This window comes from Nyctereutes procyonoides, unplaced genomic scaffold, assembly GCF_905146905.1.
Source record: "Nyctereutes procyonoides isolate TBG_1078 unplaced genomic scaffold, NYPRO_anot_genome, whole genome shotgun sequence".
NCBI lineage: Eukaryota > Metazoa > Chordata > Mammalia > Carnivora > Canidae > Nyctereutes > Nyctereutes procyonoides.
The window spans coordinates 35,695,824-35,708,672 of NW_026575043.1; the positions used below are offsets into that span (position 1 = coordinate 35,695,824).

At 45.9% G+C, this 12,849-nt stretch overlaps 1 protein-coding gene across 2 annotated transcripts in view; it reads left to right on the plus strand.

The window, feature by feature from the left end:
• Window positions 1–12,849, plus strand: part of PI4KA (phosphatidylinositol 4-kinase alpha) — a 120,729-nt gene that overhangs the window by 37,272 nt on the left and 70,608 nt on the right. For both annotated transcript variants that reach the window (XM_055322301.1, XM_055322302.1), the window contains 10 exons: window positions 589–654; window positions 1,221–1,317; window positions 3,203–3,394; window positions 3,890–3,990; window positions 4,627–4,756; window positions 5,996–6,128; window positions 8,215–8,310; window positions 8,682–8,865; window positions 10,418–10,521; window positions 12,678–12,846. In XM_055322301.1, coding sequence (XP_055178276.1) covers window positions 589–654; window positions 1,221–1,317; window positions 3,203–3,394; window positions 3,890–3,990; window positions 4,627–4,756; window positions 5,996–6,128; window positions 8,215–8,310; window positions 8,682–8,865; window positions 10,418–10,521; window positions 12,678–12,846 — 1,272 coding nt within the window. The remainder of the gene's footprint in view (window positions 1–588; window positions 655–1,220; window positions 1,318–3,202; window positions 3,395–3,889; window positions 3,991–4,626; window positions 4,757–5,995; window positions 6,129–8,214; window positions 8,311–8,681; window positions 8,866–10,417; window positions 10,522–12,677; window positions 12,847–12,849) is intronic.

Here is a 12,849-nt window from a genome sequence, read left to right on the forward strand (position 1 = left end):
TATCAGGAGGTTCTGCAATTGACAGAACAATTCATTCCTCTACTAAATGCTATTACAGAGAAAGGGTGGAAGTAGGTGCTTCTGTTAGAAATTTAGGACGTATGCTGCATTCTGAGTACTTAGGCAGGTTCTGAAGAGCTGGTGCACCAGGCCTGCAGAAGGAAGAGGAGTCATCAGGGTCGAGGACTGGCTGTGAAGGTGTCCCTGATGTCTGGGAGGAGGTTTGGGTGAATTGTCAGTGATGTCTGGAATCAGAACACTTTCGCATCCTTTCGATGGAAATCTAATGTCAGCAAGTTTGAGAGAGTTGGTTCCTTTCCAGTTTTTAGGTTATTCCAATCAAGGGTAGGAAAACAAATTCCAAGTGATGACAGAATTAAGGACATTTTTTTGTGTTATAGTATGATGTGGAGCCATAATAAGTATATGTTGTTGGCCTACCATTTCCATCGTGTTTTTCATCACATGAGGTTGTTTGTTATGTGGTTTTTATCTGTCAACACGATTTGTTCTTTATTAGAAGGAGCTCGCATTCCTGTCTCTTACTGTGTTCATCAGCGGCCTCATGAGATCTTGTTTCCCTCATAGGTGAAGAAGATTGTTGAGGAGCCTGTTCTCAAAGCCTTGGATGCAGTCGTAGCCAGCGTGATAGAGGTACAGCCCTTCGGGGCACCATCCTATCAGCCTGATGTGAGCATGTGCATGGAGAGAACAGGAAGAGTTTGTACATGGGGGCTGGAATGACAGGGTCATCAGTGAATTTTCAGCCTGGTCACCATAGTAACCACACAACTGCCAGCTGAGAGCTTGCTCTGTGGTGGCTTTTTTAAATCGATCACCTCACAATGGTTTGATGGCTGCTTGGCTGTCTTTCTCTTCCTCTGGTTCCTGTAAGACTCACCAAAGATGGTGAGTTTTCTGTGAGAGGAAGGTGGTTCTTCCCATTAGAACAACACATGGAGAAACCAGTTTGGAAGATGCAGGTGGTGGCCCCCCACAGGCAACTCTGGACAGTCTAAGTGTTTTATTTTCTTTGCCTGATGCTTAAGAGACAGAGGAGAGTAATTCAGGTGTTCCAAGTGGGGAATCATGATAAATGGTCATTCCACTCTCTCTAACGCTCCATCGGGAATATAATACTCAGCAGGCCTCACCCTAGAAGCCAAAGGGAGGTCCAGAGAGTTTCCGTGGTGTGGTCACGTGCCTCTCCTCCCTCACAGGCCAACCCTAATGCTGATCTCTACTACACTACATTCAGCGACCCTCTGTATGTGGCCATGTTCAAGATGCTGCGTGACACTCTGTACTACATGAAAGGTAAGGAGAGTTTGTGACTGCGATGATACTGGGTTCCAGGCCACTGCTGCAAGTCTGCTTCCTTTCTGCCGGGACCACTTAAAAACACGCAAGTAACATGGTCCCATTACTAAAATTTGGGGAGGAAAGCAAATAAGAAAAAAAAATCTGCCCATGATTCTGCACACCTAATACTATCAATGATGGCTCCTTTGGTGGGTTTATTTCCTTAGGAGCTTTTGTGACAGGGCTGTGTTATTTTGTCCAGATCACCCGATCGTGTATATAATTTAGCATTCTATTTTTTTTAATTAAAAAAAACATTCTAGGGGATCCCTGGGTGGCGCAGCGGTTTGGCGCCTGCCTTTGGCCCAGGGCGCGATCCTGGAGACCCGGGATCGAATCCCATGTCAGGCTCCCGGTGCATGGAGCCTGCTTCTCCCTCTGCCTGTGTCTCTGCCTCTCTCTCTCTCTCTGTATGACTATCGTAAATAAATAAATAAATAAATAAATAAATAAATAAATAAATAAAAAGAAAAAAAATTCTATTTTAGACATTTCAAAAAGTTTAAGAAAATAAGGCGCTGATCTTTTTTTTTTTTTTAATTTATTTATGATAGTCAGAGAGAGAGAGAGAGAGAGAGAGAGAGAGAGAGAGGCAGAGACACAGGCAGAGGGAGAAGCAGGCTCCATGCATCGGGAGCCTGACGTGGGATTCGATCCCGGGTCTCCAGGATTGCGCCCTGGGCCAAAGGCAGGCGCCAAACTGCTGCGCCACCCAGGGATCCCAAGGCGCTGATCTTTTAACTCAGAAAATAGCTTAGTAGTCTAGCACATGCACACACACAAATTTAGCCTTTCCTTCCATTTTCCCTTTTGTGCATTTTTAAAACATGTTTCGTGCATTATGTTACAGAATGTTCTCCATCAACATAAGTTTTGATGACAGTGTAGTGTTTTGTCAAGCAGATGTACTGAATCTAGTTAGCTGTTTTCCTAATTCGGCTCCAGGGGCTCCTGGGAATCTAAGTCTGGCTGGTGACCCAGCAAGTGTTGGATTCCTAGTCTGGCTGGTTCCCCAGCAAGTGTTGGGATTCACAAAGGAGGGTGGAAGGGACAGCCCTGCCCAGCCTGACCTTCAGGGGCCCCAGGCTTCTTTCCCTACCTGAGCCACATGTGGCTCTTCTGACTTGTGCTCCTCACAGGGATTCTCCTGATTTTTCCAGACCCCAAATATGAAAGTTTGAAGAAGCTACGGACTCTGGGTGCCCCATAGGTACAGCCCTGTAGCCAAGGAATTCTCTTCTTTAGGCTACAACCAGCTTTTCCCCTTAGCTGGCAACCAACAACCTTTACATTTAAAAAAAAAAAAAAATCACTGAAGTATTTCTCCTTATTGGTTGGACCAGTTCCAGCAATGGTACATCCCAGTTTCTGTGTTTCATACATTCAGGTTTTAGTTTATGGACTGCTTAAAACACAGCATAGCTCTCACTTCCCTGGGAAATGGTTATTTCCCCTGAGTGTCCGGTGGCATATGTGCTGACAGCCAGCATTACCTATCCAAATTCTTCCTGGTGGGCACTCTTTTTTTTTTTTTTTTTTTTTTGAGAGAAAGAGAATGCGTGTTTGGGTGGGGAGGGGAGGGGCAAAGGGGGAGAGAGAGAGTCTTAAGCAGGGGCTCAATCTCAGGACCCTGAGATCATGACCTGAGCCAAGGTCAAGAGTCAGATGCTTACCCAGCTGAGCCACCCAGATGCTTCTGCAGTGGGCATATTAAAACCAAAGGAGCCAGCAGCAGACCCAATCCTCTTGGGTTTCTGTTAGAGTGAAAGAAACCATAGAGCTGTTGCCTGACTTTTAGTGGTTTTGTTTCCACCTGTAATGCCTGCTGTCTTTCCTACAGACCTCCCAACCTCCTTTGTGAAGGAGATCCATGATTTTGTGCTGGAGCAGTTCAACACCAGCCAGGGGGAGCTTCAGAAGATTCTGCATGATGCAGACCGGATCCACAATGAGCTGAGCCCCCTCAAGCTGCGCTGCCAGGCAAATGCTGCCTGTGTGGACCTCATGGTTTGGGCTGTGAAGGACGAGCAGGGTGAGCGTTAGGCCCTACCATGCCCTAAGTGTCTGGTATCCTGTCCTGAGGTTGAGGAAACTGGACATGGGAGGAGGTTATAGTCAAAGCCACAGGGCCTGTGTGTTCTTTCCACTGCTTCTTGATGGTTCTTTAGGCATTTATGTGGAAAAGTAGGAGCTCCATGCTGGAGGAAAAGGTGCTTGTCTAGGGTGAACAGCAGAATGGGAAGCATGTAGCAGACTGTGGATGAGAGGCTCAGGGCCAGCAGAGAGGAGAAGGCAGTCACTCACTGCGTAGAATGGTGTTTTCACAACACCAGAAACGGAGAAGATAGGAAGTTTCAGTTAAGGATGCCTGCCTATAAATACTTTCTGGTATAACCAACCACCCATGTAATAAAGCCTGCAAAAAGTAGGCCTCTGGGCATTTAATTTTATGATTAATTGGTGAACAATATTTTATAAATATTGGCCTTCACTAATTGTCCATACCCTCCTCTCATTTTGAATTTAGGTGCAGAGAATCTTTGCATCAAGCTCTCTGAGAAGCTGCAATCTAAGACATCCAGCAAAGTCATCATTGCTCATTTGCCCTTGCTTATCTGCTGTCTACAGGTCAGTCCCACTGACACTGGCAAGGCTTTGAGCCCATCCACCAGGGCAGTCTTCTTGTTTTATCATTAGGCCCTGGTTGGCATGCCAGGGGCAATCTGACCGGTTGTCCTTAGGAACTTGAGCTAGAGCTTGTTGTGGACACAGTTCAACAATGAGTGGGGGACTACTGCTGACAGTGAGCCAGGGATTTCTGTGATTTACAGGTCCAGCTGAGTCCCCCTTTGTGGAGAGGCCTCCCTGTGTCTAGAGGCCATTCTCAAGGCCTCAGGCAAAAGTGCTGAGGACACTTGATATCTACAGTCTCTGATCTCAGAGACTCTTGCCAAGATACCAATCCCAGTAACCATATCTGCCCTTGTTCAAAAATCATGTTGTTTACCCTTTCTCCTCTAACTTTGCTTCCAAAAGAAATGGACATGCTTTAGCAATATATCTCTCAATAGGCTGAACAGAGTCTCTACCACCCTCCTTTCCTGTCTTTTTCTGCCCCATGAGCAAAGTAGCCCTGAGAGTTTTGACCTTGGAAGTTTCTGGTCACACTCATGTATCTGAAAGGTTGTGAGTCTTACTGCCGTAAGACAGCCTGCTCAGCTTACTGCAACCCTTGTTATGTAACGGGTTGATGGTGTGTTGCAGGGTCTGGGCCGCCTGTGTGAGAGGTTCCCGGTGGTGGTGCATTCGGTGACGCCATCTCTTCGGGACTTCCTGGTTGTCCCGTCCCCCGTGCTGGTGAAGCTTTATAAGTGCCACAGTCAGTACCATACAGGTAATGGATGGCTGTACCCAAGGCCACTTCTCCAGCTCCTGAATCCTATGTGCCCCTCAGGCTCCAAGAAAAGGACCACATGACCTTGTATGCGAGCCCACCATGGTTTTATGACTGAGAAGTTGTGGCTGGGCTGTGCACCTTGCCCTGTACTTGGGCTCATTCCTCCTTTATACCTTGCCTCATGGCTTTCTCTACATGACTGCCCTCTGGCCTCCAGTTCTTTCCTTTCTCCGCCTTCCCCTGGCATATACTCCTGCCACCACTGAGGGGCCTTCTGGTCTCACTTTCTCTTTGTTTTTGGCTCCTGCTATCATGGAGACAATCTAAAGCATGAGTCTGACATATCCTGGACACTGTGCCAGGAGCTCTCCATGCTTGATCTCAGCTAGTCCCTATCCCTGCCTCATGAGTGTATTATCATGTTTCTATGACAAGGACATGGGGATCCCTGGGTGGCGCAGCGGTTTGGCGCCTGCCTTTGGCCCAGGGTGTGGTCCTGGAGACCCGGGATCGAATCCCACATCGGGCTCCCGGTGCATGGAGCCTGCTTCTCCCTCTGCCTATGTCTCTGCCTGTCTCTCTCTGTGACTATCATAAATAAATAAATAAAATTTTAAAAATAAAAATAAAAAATAAATTATGACAAGGACATGGGCTCAGAGCAAATCAGGTCACCTGTAATCATTAACATTCATCGATACCTGTTTGCTGCTGCGACTCTAATGTTGTATTGCTCATTCAACTTGGTGAGTCCTGTGAAGGTGGGTGCTTATCCTCTCCTTTCAGATGAAGAAACCCAACCTCCAAGTAGGTGACTTTTCACTGGACCCTGGGATAAGGAGGGGTCTCTATGGCTCTAAAGCTCCTACTCTCACATTAACCACCGCCCCCCCTCCCCTTTACTGGTTTTGTGCACATTAGCTAGATAACCCTTAGGGACAGGACCACACCTCATCCTCAGGGCTGGGTACCTGTAGATGTTCATCAGGACTTTCAAACCATTTCTTAAGAAATTGCTATGTTACCCATTTATCACTTTGCAAACTAAATATTCTTCCTTTTATTTAAGCGTGTTTGTTTCATCCTTTCTGTTCTCTGAAATATTTGGTCAAATCATTTTAGAGGATTGTTTTATAAACTAAAAATCATCAGCATATTGTTTTGGTTTTGAATTATGGACACGGGGATAGGAAGTGACAGGCTTAACCAGATACATGCTTGAATTTTTACATTTAGTTGCCGGCAATGATATAAAAATCAGTGTAACCAACGAGCATTCTGAGTCAACCCTGAATGTCATGTCGGGAAAGAAGAGCCAACCCTCCATGTATGAGCAGCTCCGAGACATTGCCATTGACAACATCTGCAGGTGGGAGACTGGCCAGAGTGATGGGTGACCTGGGGAGGAAGGAAACAAGTTTCAGATAAAATCACTAAAAAATGAAAAATGTTTATAGCTTGTTTCTGGGGGCATCTGGGTGGCTCAGCAGGTTAAGGATCTACCTTTGGCTTAGGTCATGATCCCAGGGTTCTGGGGTCTACTTCTCCCTCTGCCCTGCCTCCTGCTCATGCTCTTGTGCTCTCTATTTCCCTCTCTCAAATAAATAAATTTTATTTTTAAAAAATTGTTTCTGATTATTGTAAACCTACACCTGATTTTAAAAGAGAGAGAATTACACATTTTTTTTAAGATTTTTTTTTTTTTTTATTCATTCATGAGAGACACACACACACACAGAGAGGCAGAAACACAGGCAGAGGGAAAAGCAGGCTCCATGCAGGGAGCCCGACACGGGACTCGATCCCGGGTCTCCAGGATCAGGCCCTGGGCTAAAGGCAGCACTAAACCACTGAGCCACCCAGGCTGCCCTATTATACATTTTTAAATGATTATTTTTTTTATTTTTTATTTTATTTTTAATTTTTATTTATTTATGATAGTCACACAGAGAGAGAGAGAGAGAGGCAGAGACACAGACAGAGGGAGAAGCAGGCTCCATGCACCAGGAGCCCAACGTGGGATTCGATCCCGGGTCTCCAGGATCGCGCCCTGGGCCAAAGGCAGGCGCCAAACCGCTGCGCCACCCAGGGATCCCCTTAAATGATTTTTTAAAAAGATTTATCCATTTATTTCAGTGAGAGAGAGAGAGAGAGAGAGAGAGTGTGTGTGTGTGTGTGTGTGTGTGTGTATGTGTGTGTGTGTACAGGTGGAAGGGGCAAAGGAAGAGGGTGAGAGTCTCAAGCAGACTCCATGCTCAGTGCGGAGCCTGACATGGGGCTCGTCGTGGGGCTTGATCTCATGACCCCAAGATCACTACCAAAGCTGAAATCAAGAGTTAGATCCTTAAATGACTACGCCACCCAAGCACCCCACGTATTTTTTTTAATAAGCCTTCTTGTTTTTCTTTTCCTGATCATAAACATAACAAAAAACAGAGAAAATTTATGGAATGTAAAGTAGAAAGAAAAGAATTATCCACCAGCCTACCATCCAGAGTAACAACATATCGTCACATTTTCTCTTTTTTTTTTTCCTTGTAATTTTTAGTATAAGAGGCAGGTTTTATATGATTGCGTGTCCTTGCTGCCCAGGCTCCTTCCTGCTATGTGAACTCTTGCTTTCCAAACTCAGTAACCAGACATTCTGGTTTATATGAAAATCTCTCCCTCTGAATTCTTTTTTTTTTTTTTTTTTTTTTTTTTTTTTAATTTTTATTTATTTATGATAGGCACACAGTGAGAGAGAGAGAGAGGCAGAGACACAGGCAGAGGGAGAAGCAGGCTCCATGCACCGGGAGCCCGACATGGGATTCGATCCCGGGTCTCCAGGATCGCGCCCTGGGCCAAAGGCAGGCGCCAAACCGCTGCGCCACCCAGGGATCCCTCTCCCTCTGAATTCTTAATCCGAGCTCTCAGAAGCCCCATTGAGAGAATATAACAGTTCCTCTCTATCAGATGTACACTCTTCTCTGACTCTGGCCTGGGAGCCAAACAGATCCAGAGGGCAAGAGATGCCTTAAAAGATTTTGTGTCCTTAGGGGCTTTTAAAATTATTTTTTAAAATTAAAATGTTTTTCTCCATACTTCTAAAACCTTAGTATATCATTTAATATTCCCCCAGCTGTCTTGGGACCATCTATGTTGAATCAGTTACTGTGACTTTTGTTAAGGAACAGTTCTGGAAATTTTAAATTGGAATCAGGGTGAGTTTAACATTCTGAAGGAAACGGTTCTGGTCAAATAATGAAGTTATTTCTGACTGTGATAGTTATCAAGTGGGCAAAATCTGCAATAATTCTTTGAATTCATTCTGTGTAATGATTTTCATTTGGATTTATGGGGGGAAAATGCTCGGAGTAGTTCTTTAAACTCTGCAGACTTGACAGACAAAAAGCAACCACAAAACACTCATCTGTTCTGATGCCCAATGCCATGTGGGTTTCCTCCCGGCCCAGGTGCCTAAAAGCTGGCCTGACGGTGGACACGGTGATTGTGGAGGCCTTCCTGGCCAGCCTCTCCAACCGGCTCTACATCTCCCAGGAGAGTGACAAGTACGTCCCATCCCTGAGGGGCAGCCAGTTGTTCTCTGCAGGCCTGGGGGGAGAGCGGGGGGCACCTGGTATCTCGAATGCCTGTGCTGCTTTCTTGCATGGTGTGGAGTTATGCATCAGGTCCCACAATTTAAGGTGAAACCCACCTTAGAATGTTGATCTGGACCACTGTTGGGGAGCAGAGAAAGACCTGTGCTTACTGCCTAGAGCCAGGACTTCGTGTTTCTTCTGGTAGTTGAGGATTCTAGACTGCCACTGTCAGGGGACTGCTTCTTCAGAGCCAGTGGTAACCTCGAGGTCAGGGCTATAGCTTCTGGGTTTCGTTTCACAGAGGACTGTTCCCAGGATGCTTCTGTTTCTCCCTCACACAGGGATGCTCACTTGATTCCCGACCACACCATCCGAGCCTTGGGACACATCGCAGTGGCCCTGAGGGATACCCCCAAGGTCATGGAGCCAATTCTGCAGATCCTGCAACAGAAATTCTGCCAGCCGCCATCCCCCCTGGACGTGCTCATCATCGACCAGCTAGGCTGCCTGGTTATCACTGGAAACGTAAGGCGGACCTGCCATGAAAGCCACTACCCCCTGCATGCTTTGTTACTTGGACTCTCAGGAATGCAAAAATAGATTAAATTTACCCTGCAGATGAGTTAAATGCACTCAACTGTCTTGACATCAGACAGGGAGATTTTTTCCGAGTAAAAGAGAATAGCGCGATAGCTCTATAAGAACTAGCAAAAGGAGGGTTTTTTTGTTTTTGTTTTTTTTTTCAAAAGGAGGTTTATTTTTTTCCTTATTTTTTTTAATAAATTAATTTTTATTGGTGTTCAATTTACCAACATACAGAATAACACCCAGTGCTCATCCCGTCAAGTGTCCCCCTCAGTGCCCGTCACCCATTCACCCCCACCCCCCGCCCTCCCCCCCCTCCACCACCCCTAGTTCGTTTCCCAGAGTTAGGAGTCTTTATGTTCTGTGTCCCTTTCTGATATTTCCCACACATTTCTTCTCCCTCCCTTATATTCCCTTTCACTATTATTCATATTCCCCAAATGAATGAGAACATACACTGTTTGTCTTTCTCCGATTGACTTACTTCACTCAGCGTAATACCCTCCAGTTCCATCCACGTTGAAGCAAATGGTGGGTATTTGTCGTTTCTAATGGCTGAGTAATATTCCATTGTATACATAGACCACATCTTCTTTATCCATTCATCTTTCGATGGGCACCGAGGCTCCTTCCACAGTTTGGCTATTGTGGACATGGCTGCTAGAAACATCGGGGTGCAGGTGTCCCGGCGTTTCATTGCATCTGAATCTTTGGGGTAAATCCCTAACAGTGCAATTGCTGGGTCATAGGGCAGGTCTATTTTTAACTCTTTGAGGAACCTCCGCACAGTTTTCCAGAGTGGCTGTACCAGTTCACATTCCCACCAACAGTGTAAGAGGGTTCCCTTTTCTCCGCCTCCTCTCCAACATTTGTTGTTTCCTGCCTTGTTAATTTTCCCCATTCTCACTGGTGTGAGGTGGTATCTCATTGTGGTTTTGATTTGTATTTCCCTGATGGCAAGTGATGCAGAGCATTTTCTCATGTGCATGTTGGCCATGTCTATGTCTTCCTCTGTGAGATTTCTCTTCATGTCCTTTGCCCATTTCATGATTGGATTGTTTGTTTCTTTGCTGTTGAGTTTAATAAGTTCTTTATAGATTTTGGAAACTAGCCCTTTATCTGATATGTTATTTGCAAATATCTTCTCCCATTCTGTAGGTTGTCTTTTAGTTCTGTTGACTGTATCCAAAAGGAGGTTTAAACTCATTTTTTGGCCGATGTTCATAATATGTAATAGGATTTAAGTTGAAACCATTTCCCTTTTAGCTTTTGCGGTTTGCTTAAAGCTTTAGGAATGGACGCCCTTAAAAAAAAGAAAAAAAAAAAAAAAAAGGAATGGACGCCCTTGATGGTCTTTCAGGCCCTTATGGTCCATATGTGATTCCAGTAGCTTTCGCTCTGAGTGATGGTGGAGAGGCCTTTTCCGTGTTCCAAGGAGGGACTTTCATGGAGAAGTCATGCCATGGTAACCGTGTCCCTCACTCTCTTCCAGCAATACATTTATCAGGAAGTGTGGAATCTCTTCCAGCAGATCAGTGTGAAGGCCAGCTCTGTCGTGTACTCAGCCACTAAAGATTACAAGGATCATGGCTACAGGTAATTCTCTAGGTTTCATTGTCACTCTAGATCCTGATAGTTTTAACTCCTTTTAAAAATGTGAGGCTTGGGGATTTATGATTTAAATAAGCCTTTTTCCTACAAAAGCATTATGTGCTACAAATCAGCACACACACAGACAGAAAATGAAGATCTCATGCCACTGCCACTGGGAACTGAGCATCTCGGTGTCATTACCCCAGACCCCCACTGATTCCAGACAGGCCCAAAGTGTCCACCCAGCTGAACTGTTTTTTTATGCAATAGCACATCAGCCTTGCCGCTTCCTTCCATGTGCTGCCTTTAATGGCTGCCTAATGTCCCATCATACAGCAGCCCTGAGAGTTTTCTAACCAGTGCCTAGCTTGGAGAATAGATAGTATGCCAGTTTTCCTGCTGATTTGTGCTACATCGAACAACGTGATAGCTGTGTATCTGTGAGCATCTCTGATGCTTTCCTTATGATAGCTTCAGAGAAGTGAGATTTGGAGAGTCAAAGGGAATGGAACTTTCACATGCTCACATGTTTGATATTTGTGTAAAGTCTGGCCAGTTTTCCTGGCAGACTAAAATATGTTTCCTTGCCTACTCTTTGCCCTTACTGTGAATGCCTTCAGGACAGGGACATGTTTTTCCACGTAAGGAGTTTTATAGATGTTGAGTTCCGTAAGAGTTTGACAGATCAAGGGAAGAGGACAGAGGGGCGAGGCAGGGAGGAAGAGATGTTGCCCCTTTGTTGGCATTTCTGTTCTCTCCTCCTGACTTTTACATGCAGGGCTCACTCTGACTCTCCAAGTCACTTTAGTGGGTGGGAGTGTGGCTATGTGACCTTTGAAAATGCTCACTTTCTCTGTGCCTTCATTTCTTCATCCATCATCCATCAAATGAACATCTTATCTCCAGTTGTCTGGGTAATTGAGATCACATATATAGGAAAGCTCTTGGTAAATGTAAGCTCTTGGCATTGTCATTTCTTTGCCTTCTTACTGCTTCCATTGTGAGCCCAGGCTACTAGAACACTCTGAGGACTGGTTTAGGGAGGCAGCCAGCTCACCTCCCCTTGGTCCATTCATCTGTCCATCCTGTTCTCTGTGAAGAAACTGACACACAGACCAAAATACCTCTTTCCCTCATTGCTTCCTTGTCCTGAAAGTGACTCCTGTACCTCCTTGGCCCTTACACCTTCCCTTCCTTGTCTTTGCTCCTGCTGTTTTCCTTCTGACCCTGCCTCTGTCTTGCTGCTATATACAGTACTTGGCCTTCTCCATGCCTACCATTCTTCAACTTCTGACTCTACTTCACTCTTCCATAAAGCCTTTTCTGATACTGCCATCAGAAGTGATTTGTCTTCTTCCTCACCAGTGGAAGCTTTTATTGCCATTCACATTCATTTGCCTGTAGTTACCTCTCAGGATTTCACATGTCTGTGTAAAGGCATGCCATTTGCTGGAATATTTCTGGGGGCCAGATGGTATGTTCATTGCTTCATGTGGAGTGTTTCATTCTTCCTACACCCTGTGAGGAGGGAATTTTATTATTCTTGTTTTATTCAGGAGGAAACTGAGGCTGAAAGATGAGCTGCTTACCTGGGGTCATGCAGCATAGAAGTGGCAGACTTTGTCTGTCCCCAGCACCTGCAGAAGCCTGGCCAGCCTTGCTGATTTGCTGTGTCTCACTGGGGGGAGCATTGTCAGCTTTGTATCCAAGGCTTACCTGGGGCCAGCACCATCCTGAGGCAGGTTGTCCCAGGGCTACTGAGTGCTTCCTAAGTGTCTAATGTGAGCTAATACTCACATCAGCCCCAAGGTAGGAGCAGTGTAGGGAAGAAGCTGATCATGAGAGCAAAGTTTTGTGGGTGGTAATAGTGAATTAAGGCTACCTATAATTTGAGAGGAAAGCAGACTCCAGCCAGGAATTTAGCTATGTAGTAGGCTTTCAACACTCAGAAGCATCCTAAGATCTTCACAAGTTCCATAGGTGTAGGTTCCCGGAACTGTTTAGGTCAGGAGAGGTTAAAACCATTTCCATAGCAGCTGAATGTTCTTTAGGGGCTTCCACCCCCCTTTGGAGGGCTCCTTTGTTCACAGGAGTTAGCCTGCCTCACCCCTGCAATGCAGGCCCTGTGTTGTGGCAGCTGTCATTTCTCTACCCACCAGGCACTGCTCCCTAGCAGTGATCAACGCCCTGGCCAACATCGCAGCCAACATCCAGGATGAGCACCTCGTGGACGAGCTGCTCATGAACCTGCTGGAACTGTTTGTGCAGCTGGGGCTGGAGGGGAAGCGTGCCAGCGAGCGGGCGAGCGAGAAGGGGCCTGCCCTGAAGGTA